We start from the raw sequence: 9378 nt of genomic DNA, 5'->3' as shown, positions 1-9378 counted from the left end.
GGGGGGGGGAATGCAATACCAGTAGCAAGATACTCTGATATAGGAGTACGAATTTGAATATGAATGCTGCTGGCATACATATATTTATATTATAGGGTAGAGTAGTAGAGTATAAACAATATTTAATAAAACACGAATATTCATTCATCGGTTGTCGCTATCTCTTTCTCAGTCTCAGCTAGCCATGATGTGGATGTGATATATATCATCAACATCAATAAATATGTAATAATACCTGCTCCCTAGAAATTAGAAAAAAAATTTATAACTAGATGTGGCGAGGTTGGAAGAAAGGAGTCGATCTGTTGTTACACTTTGTTACACACGGAAGAGACAGTATTAATCTTGAAACGCCTTTAGAACTGTGAATAAAGATTTCCCTTCTTTTAGCCTGCGTTGGCTTTGCTCTTATGCTCTCTTCTATTGGTATATTCTGTTCGGTTGGTTTCCATTTTATTTTATTTTATTTTTATTTTATTTTATTTTTATTTTATTTTATCTTCTTTTTGGCCCCCAAGTAACCAGACGACTCAAATGCATCTGCTGCACCCTGTACCGTCATGTCCAACAAGGAAATGTCTCTAGTTTCACTTCTAGATAAGTTGCAAATAGTCCAGGTTTTGTTCACATAAATATTTATTAATATTGAGAGATCAAAGTTGAAAGTAGGTCCAGTTCATATGGTATAAGAATGCCAAGTACCACAGTTCGATGTAATAGTGATGGTACTAGTGATGGTCGTAGCAATTTCTGTACCAGGTATGGTACGGAATATAGATCATAATGATTAATGTCGCTCGCCTGTCTGGAACTATAAGTTCTATCAGATTTTAGAAGACGGCTTTCCTCGTAAAAGGTATCTATAAGCTAAGCTAGCTTTCATGGCATGGGAAAAAGTCAACAGAGTCAATTTCTATTTGATATCGAATCAGTTCATCTAAGTACAATTCAGTCGTCTCATGATCATGGTCACGCATTGTTGCATTGAATTCCTCTCAATCAGTTTGATCAAGTTCAAAAAAGAGGAAAAAAGAAATCATCAAGATGATTTGTCGGCTATTCCATCAGAACTGCTGCTATGCGAAGCAATCAAGTCCAGCCACGCCGCCAACCTGTATCCTGCCCTCGCAAGCAACTCCTCAAACACCGGCTGGCACTCCTTGTAGTAGTCACCCGACAGGTCATTATACTGGAGGTACGACAGCCCGGGCTTCAGGACGGTGCTGCAGACGTAGGCATTCGCATCGGTCGCCCAGTCCATAGCCGTGCTGATCGGATCCGAGATATTCATCCCGTCCAGCCAGGATGCCTTCTGCGAAGCGTATTCACCTGTTTGCAGCCGCGTGGTGAGCATCGCCGCGTAGCTCTTCGCCGTCGATAGTGTAGATCCTCCCGCGTCTTCTTCCAGCATGTTCGTGTCCCAGATGTGGTGCAGGTTTGTGCTTGCGCCGTTGTACGTCACGTCGATGTCGTTGCCGCCGTAGTCAAGGTTCTCGTCGTGAAGGGGCTGGTGGATGTCTCCGACGAACTGGATACATTAGAGAAGGCGCTTCCAAAAAAAAAAAAAAAGGCAGTGCAAAGAGTGGATTCGACTGGACTAACGTGAATGACGAATTTCAGCGCGTCAAAGGCTCTTGCACTCGAAGTCGATTTGTCCAGGAGTTGGTTCGTCTGGAAGAATTGTTAGCATGAGCTCTGACATCGAGTGTCAAGTGTCAATGGATCGACTGATCAAGTGAAGAAAAGAAACTCACATAGTTATTGATCGCGCTAACACTGCATCCTTTCTTCCCGCAGTCCCTCGAATAGTCCACGCTGCAGCTGGTAGGCGGATTATCGCGCGCATCGATGAAATGGAACGGCTCCGAGAATCGCCCCTCCGACGTGTACCGGTATGAATCAGCCCAGGTGGCCACGTTGGCCAAATACGACGCGGACGTGTCGCCCAGGATGCTCTGGCAGTAGGAGGCGGTGGACGAGGCGACGAAGCTCTGCGCGATGTAGGCCACCGTCTCGTGGCCGAGGTTGCCCCAGGCGTGGCTGCGCGGGAGGTGCGCGAGGGTTGCCAGGATGGCGAGGAGGGATAATGGAGAAGCCATGGCAGTGTTATGTGCTGAACGATGAATGGATTTTCTGGTGCGTTATTGTTATGTGTGACACAGCGGATATACGAAATGACGCAGATCAGCTTATATACCTACATTAGCAAGGAAGGAGCCATTGATAGACATACTCAAATATAGGACATCCACCCATATACCTATAGATCACTTGATCGCAGATCATCGATGCAACTGCATGCCATCCCGCGTCCATCGCTACACTGGCTATGTATGCACTATCGGGATCTCGTGCCTGGTAAAGATTTGATCAGGAGATACGAGAGTGAAGAAAGCAGGCACGAGCAGTGCCGATTGCATCTGATTGCTCCTCGTGGGAGATTTACAGCATGTGATGGCTGGTCTAGATCGGAGTTTTGCACTTCTGATCTTGTACTACTATTAATGCTACGCTATGGCTGCCTGTGGATGCCGCTAATTTAAGTAAATACCTGCAGATAGATCATGCCCTAGCCTTCTAATGGACGCAGATATAATTAGGCAAATATAACCTCCGGGATCGACAGCTGAGTTTCTACTTGGTCCATGACCCAGCCGTTCATGGCCGCGGCTATCCGCTGTAATACCCAATATTGGGTCCTCCCGAACACCGCTGATAACAACATTGACTGAATCTGATCAGATGCAAGGAACATGGTTGGGTAGCTGCATGTCTGATGTAACATCACTCCCTCTCAAACCGGCAAAGCGTGGGGAAACAGTATCTTGGCAGGTGGCCGGTGCAGTCAGTCATGTTCCTGACTAAAGGTTTTTTTTTCTTCTTTTTTAGACACAGAATCCTCTGTCGAGATACCTGATCTGATCGGTCCGATCACAATACTGTGTACAGTGTGGCACCAACCAACCCGCGCAATCACTCAGTCAAGTCTACGGGGTTCATCGTCCTAAATAACTAGCAAGTCTACTAAAATGCTAAATACAATACTATATTTGTATAATCAACGGATCAGTATGGTAAAGGTATGGAGAGTTATAGATAGATAGTTACTAAGTTAACTACTGGCTATCCAAGGTATTTAAAAATATATATCAACTACAAAGGTTTGCCTCGGTGCTGATGCCTGAATCATCAACAACACTCCGTAACGTCAATTCGCCTACTGCTCCACAGCATCGTAGGTACCGAAATACCATACAACCATGGATCCGACCCGAATCCCTCAGCTTATTGTCTAGTCGATGACAGATACTGTCGTCAGGACGGGAGGAATTCATATTGATCGTTCTCGCAGGTCAGTCTCGCCGCTGATAGATAGATCATCTATCCAGGTCGACAGAGAGATGCAGGGGAATCGATCCTCGCAACGCAGTATCTCGGCACCTCGTCCGCAAGATGATCCGAAAGATCGTCGGCTGCATCACTTCCCATCGGCGCACAGAGCCATCGCCGACAGAGCTATCTGCAGCCACCAACAAAGGCAAGCCTTCTTTAGGTTTCTTACAAAAATGGCCACTGGTTCCAATGGGCTTTAAAAATCAAAGAAAAAGGCATTCAGATTCACCTATATTGGGTCCCTGGTCATATGGGTATATATGGGAATGAAAAGGCAGATGAATGTGCCAAGTATGGTGCAGAATGGTCTGAGCCTGAACCTAGGGCTCCCCTCTCTATTAGTTTCCTAAAAAGGAAGGTAAAAGGGAAGGCCCTAGAGGAATGGAATGAGATATGGCAAAATGCTGAGCAAGGTAGTCACTATAAGCAATTCAACATGAAGCCGGCATGGAAGCCTAATACATATAGGCTCCCTAAGCTCATATGGTCAACTATTACTCAGTTGAAGTAGGTCATGGCTATTTCAGGTCATATCTGATCAGACTACCTGCTTACAACACTGAGAATTGCAATAGATGCCAATCAGATCAGAGACAAACACCATATCATCTACTATTTCAATGCCCAGCCTATAGCAATATCAGGAATCAGACCATTAATAGGCTAGAAAAAAGGGATCATAATATGAATTACCTTTTTCCAAAATCAGGCTATATAAAGAACTAGTGGACTTTATCAAACAGTCAAAGATAGCCACTAGAAAATGGCACCTTGAACACCCCTAAGGTTAGGGTTATAAAAAACCTATGAAAACTAGAACATTTCTTTGTTACCAGATTGCTATATATTTGGATTTATCTTTGGCTTTATTTGGTTTTACCTATATGGAATCCTCAAAGGAGGGTAATGGGAAATTTGATTGGACCATTGTTATTTACTCATGTACTTAGAAACTGGTTAGTAAGTCCTGCCATCTAGGTGGTGGGCAGAGCGTGCATAGTCTTAGACTGAAAAACGCTCTATAAAATGGAAGAATAATAATAATAATAATAATAATAATAATGGCCACTGGTTTGGAGAAAACCCAAACAGCCGCTGATCTTTAAACTGCCCAACGAACTGCTGTTCCAGATTCAGTCGCTGCTCCCCTTAGCCTCTCAGGCCTGCCTCGCTCTGAGTTGCAAGATCTTCCTGGAGCTGTTTAAATCGGTCCTTAGTGATAAGGAACTCCGCTTCCCGCACATCAGCTACCGGTACGAGGGGGACCTGGCACCATCCTATAATACGCTGACCACAGCACGATGGGAGCTCCTCCTCCAGATTGAAGATGGCCGCTGGCTCTATTGCTCCAGATGCATCAAGCTACATCCTATTGGCGAATTTCCAGCATACGAGCGGAGAAACTCACCGATAATGAGGCGCTGCATGTCCTTCGCGGGCGTCGTGGAGCTGATGGGAATTCAGTTTTAGTAGAGGGGAATACAGAGGATATACTGATTAAGGAAAAAGAAAAGAAGAATGAATGAAGTCTACTGCTGTGGAAACAAGTCAGAACTACTGTACGATTGAATACAACTTCTGCTAGTCCATCCTAATAATACAGTTCATAAGAATACGAAGCAACCGTCCAGTCTATGGCATCACCAGTCTATCGCACAGTCTGTTGCATTTGTCAATGACGTGGCGGAGGTCTCCGCGCGTTCAACTCGTGGACGAGGTCAGCTCTCAAAGCGGCCTGTTCGGCCTCACTAAGCTTTCCCTCCTTCCTCGCAAGTCGTAAAATCGTCGCCGCGGCAAGCTCCGGCTTGCTGCCGTGACCGAAAAGACGGTATTGAGCACCGGTTACCATACCAAAGTACACGTAATGGAGAACCGACATCGCACTCCTGGGATTGGAGCTGAAGATTCTTGAAACAAGCCTACAAAAGGTCGGTTCCACGCCGAGATCCCTGGCAAGAGAATCGCAATACGGTAGCATGTCGGCGGACAGCGCATGACGGTCTGATCGAACCCACTGCGGTCATTGCTAATTAGAAGATACATAGAAATCAAACGTCATAGGGAGTCTCACCCGCTCAGCTTGTTGCTTCTCAAACTCTGCAATCGACTTGTCCATCTGTTCAGCCGATGGCAGCTTAATCCTCCCCACCAACACTGCCGTCGCCCATCGTGCCTGCAATTCAACCGCCGGGTGGATCGGACCAAGCAGTTCGTACAAACCCAGGAAGAAAAGATTCGGATAGTGTGGAGGCACCGTCAGCCGGTAAAGATGCACTGAGTTGGGCGAATCCACAAACTCACTGCGTTGCGCACGATAGCACTCGCCCGAGATGAAAGGATAGTCGATCCGATACCCGGTACACAGAATGATCGCATCCAGCTCGAGCATCTTCCCGTTATTCATGAGCAACCCTGTGGGGGTAATCCGCTCGATTTCGGCCCGGTGAGCGGTGATGCGCCCCGTTTTCACGTTCTCCAAAAAGTCAGATCGGATCACCGGATTCGCTTCCAAGATACCATGGTCTGGGTGGATTGCCGCTGGAATCTCCCCCACGACAAAATGGTACAAATGTGTCAGAATCCATTGCGCAACGGAAGTCGGCAGTAGACTTTGCGAGAATCGACCTACATGATGTCAGTTTCACAGTCATCCCGCCTAGTCTCTCATTGCTTACTCTGAGTCGCCTCTATCGGCTGACCTAACGAGTAACGTGGAACAACCCAGCCTCCTCGTCGAGTGATGAGATGGCATTCTTTGGCTTGTCCGCAAATCTCGGACGAGATGTCCACAGCGGACGGCCCAAACCCAACCACGGCGACTTTGAGCCCCGAATATACGTCGGGTCGTCGGTACACATGGCTGTGGAGGATGCTGCCACGAAAGTTTTCCATTCCATTGAAAGTCGGAATATTCGGGTTGGCATTCCTACCAGTGCAGATGAACAGCGCATCGTAACTCTCATCTACCGGTCCTGCGCCGTGTTCAGTGTACGTGACTTGCCATCGGCCGTCGTACAGCTGCTGACACAGCTTCACTTTAGAGTTGAACCGCACGTAGCTTTCGAGCCCGAAGTGATCCGCGTATCCTTGGATGTACCGCAGGAACAGCTCGTGGCCGTAGTAGTCAGGATATCGAGAAGGATCGATGGGGAAGTCACTGAAGTTTGAGGTGTCCCGACACGAGTTCGAGATCACTCCTGGATACACCGCCGAATGGGCTTCTCCGGTCTCCGGGTCAGGCTCTTCATATGCCCACTGGCCACCGATTCTGTTGCGACTTTCAAAGACGGTGGGGACGAGTCCTTCGTCCAGACACTGCTTTGCAGCGACCAGACCGGAGATGCCTGACAAAGATCAACAGAGGCAAACCGCATTTGAAGGAGTGGTCTCTTACCCGCCCCGATAATTGCAACGTGCAATGTCATTGTGATGCTGAATATGAGAATAATCAAGAGAGAAACGATAATCGAACTGTATGAAATACGAGTAGAATGATGAAAAGGCTGGAGAGAATCGTTCAGCGGCTTGTTTTCTTCCAAGTTATTGTTTTGAATTAGCGTCCGGTCAATGGCTCCTTCCCAAAGGGCGAGCTGTACAGCAACCCACCCGCACCGCAGCAGATTTGTGACTATGCTATGAACACAGTCATTTATCGAGAATCGCTCTTACCAGCGGGAGAAACCTCTCGCTATTTCTTGACTACAGCCGCGTTCAGCCGCTCACGAGCCTTCTGGAGAAAAGTCTCCTCATCATCTTTGCCAATGTCCAGATCGGTAATGCAGAGTGTTTTATCGCGAGTTTTGCCCCCGCGCAAGACTTCCACGTTGGACTTGGGGACATCAAACACCTACATCAATGGTGAGTTGACTTTGTGTTGTCTGCGAAGACATTTTGCGAAAATAGAATCTGTCCATGATTGCAGATCAACAATCATACCTCTGCAATGACTTTGGTTACCGCCGCATTTGCCTCTCCATCCTTTGGTAATGCAGCCACGCAGATCTCAACCTGATCGGTGCCTACGGCCGCAATCCCCTCGCGCTTACTCGACGCGTTGGGCTTGACGTGGCAGGAGATTTGCAGGTTGTATCTGGGAGTGTTTTGGCCACGAGATTTCGTTGCGACTCGGACCAGACGGAGGACAGGGGGAGACTTGCTAGACATTTCGGATTTAACAATGTATTGGACTTGTGAAAGTGATTGGAATTCTAGAAATGGGATCGGATGTTTGTGGCGATTGAAATGTCGCACATCAGCTATGTTGAACGGGCATCAGTCGGTGAAGTCATGTGCCATGCACAACGTGTGCTTAGTAAGGGATTAGTCAGTTATGTAGGCATAACAATGTGCCAGGCTGACTCCTCAGTTACAACGTGCGTAAATAGATCTATTTCATTTAACTTCTTTACTGCAGATTTACGCATACTGAGGCTGTATACAAAAAGAAACAAAATAACAAATATTCGTAGTAATATGACCAGGTACGAGAGATTTTCCCATCCTCATAGTGCGCCCTCTAAAAAAAAATTAGTGCCATAGTCCATCTGGCACTGGCAGATTATTTATTTAAGACTTACCAGGGCATCGACAAAGTAGCTCATTACCTCATCTTCCTCTTCCATCAATTGCTGCTGCATTTCCGTAATTGATCCCTCCGGAAATGTCTGCGCGCGATCAAAATCAATCCACAGAACCCTATCCGTATTCTCTTGGACCATCATATTCCGGGGATACGGGTCATCGTGATAGACTCCTGCCCGATGGATTGATTTGAGGAAGTCATAAAGCTTTACTATCATTTCCTCTGAAAAGGTAGACAGGTCTATTTGCCGTAGGTTTGGGAGATGCTCAATCAAGACAGTGTTTGGACGTAATTTATCGTTGAGAAACTTTCTCAGATGGGGCTGCCAGGCTTCTGGGTCGATCTGTTCAATCACTCCGTAGAAATCGGGGATGACTCCTTGCTGGCACAGTCCCTTTGCTTTCAGCCGCCGATACGCAGCACTTTCACAGGTAAAGATATCGACTTCGCGGTGCCGAGGATGAGCATGGGACCGTTCGATTGCACGATACTGGAATCGTTGAGAGATATCAAGAGGCATTAAATATATAATGAGGAGCAATACATACCACCTTCATAACACAGGCCTTTCCACGCACAGCCACATGGAAGACGGATGAGAACTCTGACTCCTTCAGAACGTCTATGAAAGTGACGTCGGCAGGGGTGAGTCCATTGAGTTCGAAGTCGAGGGTGGGTGGTGACATCTGCAGTGCGAAAGGACTCGTTACAATAAGGCTGAACGTGAGATTGTACAGAGGTTGGGCAGTAGTCCGAAGCCATAAAGTGGGGAACTTGCATACACGGAAACTTCAACGCAAATCTGGTTGGTATTCTTTTCTTTTATCTACAATTTAATCAGATAACTAAAACTCGCGAACGTACTGCTTACTTATCAAAAAAAAGATGGAGAGAGACAGAGAAAGGAAGAAAGTGAACTTGCCAGTCACTGTCACGATCTTGCAGTCACAATCTTGCCATAATGCCCACTCGTGGATGTTCCAGCACAGCTTCAACGTCTCGGATTGCGATATATGCCCTCCAAACGGCCCAATCGACGAATATCCTCCATCCATCTGCCCAACCGCACTGGCAAAGACGACTCCGCTGTGCAACTTTTGCAGTTTCGGAAGGTAGCCTGCCATCTGATCAGGAACCCAACAACTCCAGGTTCCCTTGGCAAATGGACCAGTCATGAGTCAGGAAGGCTTGCAACTTGGAGCTGAGTTGGAGACTTTGCTGAAATTGCTTGATGATATACGATCTGTTTTTGAGATCGGGAAGCCGGAAATTGTATTCCAAATCCGATGCACCACGTGCCATCGGACCAGAGGCCTGCGGCTGCGAGCCATTGTGTGGCGGAGTTTAGCTACATTGAGCGAACAGAGGAATATTCTCGTAGGTAGCCAAGGGAGTATGCACGT

The 9378-nt window shown here is 47.0% G+C and overlaps 4 protein-coding genes across 4 annotated transcripts; 1 reads left to right on the top strand and 3 right to left on the bottom strand.

The window, feature by feature from the left end:
- Positions 1-1039: 1039 nt before the first annotated feature.
- VTN77DRAFT_3465 (uncharacterized protein) lies at positions 1040-2099 on the bottom strand (the record flags this gene model as incomplete). Its single annotated transcript, XM_069419416.1, has 3 exons — positions 1040-1528; positions 1603-1671; positions 1755-2099. The coding sequence occupies 3 exons, from the start codon at positions 2097-2099 to the stop codon at positions 1040-1042; spliced, it is 903 nt and encodes a 300-aa protein (XP_069278489.1).
- A 1777-nt stretch (positions 2100-3876) lies between these two features.
- On the top strand, positions 3877-4863 carry VTN77DRAFT_3464 (uncharacterized protein; the record flags this gene model as incomplete). The annotated part of the gene is made up of 2 exons (XM_069419415.1): positions 3877-3900; positions 4486-4863. 2 exons carry the CDS (start codon positions 3877-3879, stop codon positions 4861-4863), a joined length of 402 nt encoding a protein of 133 aa, XP_069278488.1.
- Positions 4864-5065: 202 nt separating this feature from the next.
- On the bottom strand, positions 5066-6818 carry VTN77DRAFT_3463 (uncharacterized protein; the record flags this gene model as incomplete). Its single annotated transcript, XM_069419414.1, has 4 exons — positions 5066-5407; positions 5465-6018; positions 6069-6737; positions 6788-6818. The coding sequence occupies 4 exons, from the start codon at positions 6816-6818 to the stop codon at positions 5066-5068; spliced, it is 1596 nt and encodes a 531-aa protein (XP_069278487.1).
- Positions 6819-7081: 263 nt separating this feature from the next.
- VTN77DRAFT_3462 (uncharacterized protein) lies at positions 7082-7557 on the bottom strand (the record flags this gene model as incomplete). Its single annotated transcript, XM_069419413.1, has 2 exons — positions 7082-7240; positions 7330-7557. 2 exons carry the CDS (start codon positions 7555-7557, stop codon positions 7082-7084), a joined length of 387 nt encoding a protein of 128 aa, XP_069278486.1.
- Between the last annotated feature and the right edge of the window lie 1821 nt (positions 7558-9378).

The sequence above is a fragment of the Rasamsonia byssochlamydoides genome, assembly GCF_041956645.1.
Source record: "Rasamsonia byssochlamydoides strain NRRL 3658 unplaced genomic scaffold VTN77scaffold_24, whole genome shotgun sequence".
NCBI classification, from domain to species: domain Eukaryota; kingdom Fungi; phylum Ascomycota; class Eurotiomycetes; order Eurotiales; family Trichocomaceae; genus Rasamsonia; species Rasamsonia byssochlamydoides.
This window is presented reverse-complemented; position numbering and strand designations above follow the sequence as displayed.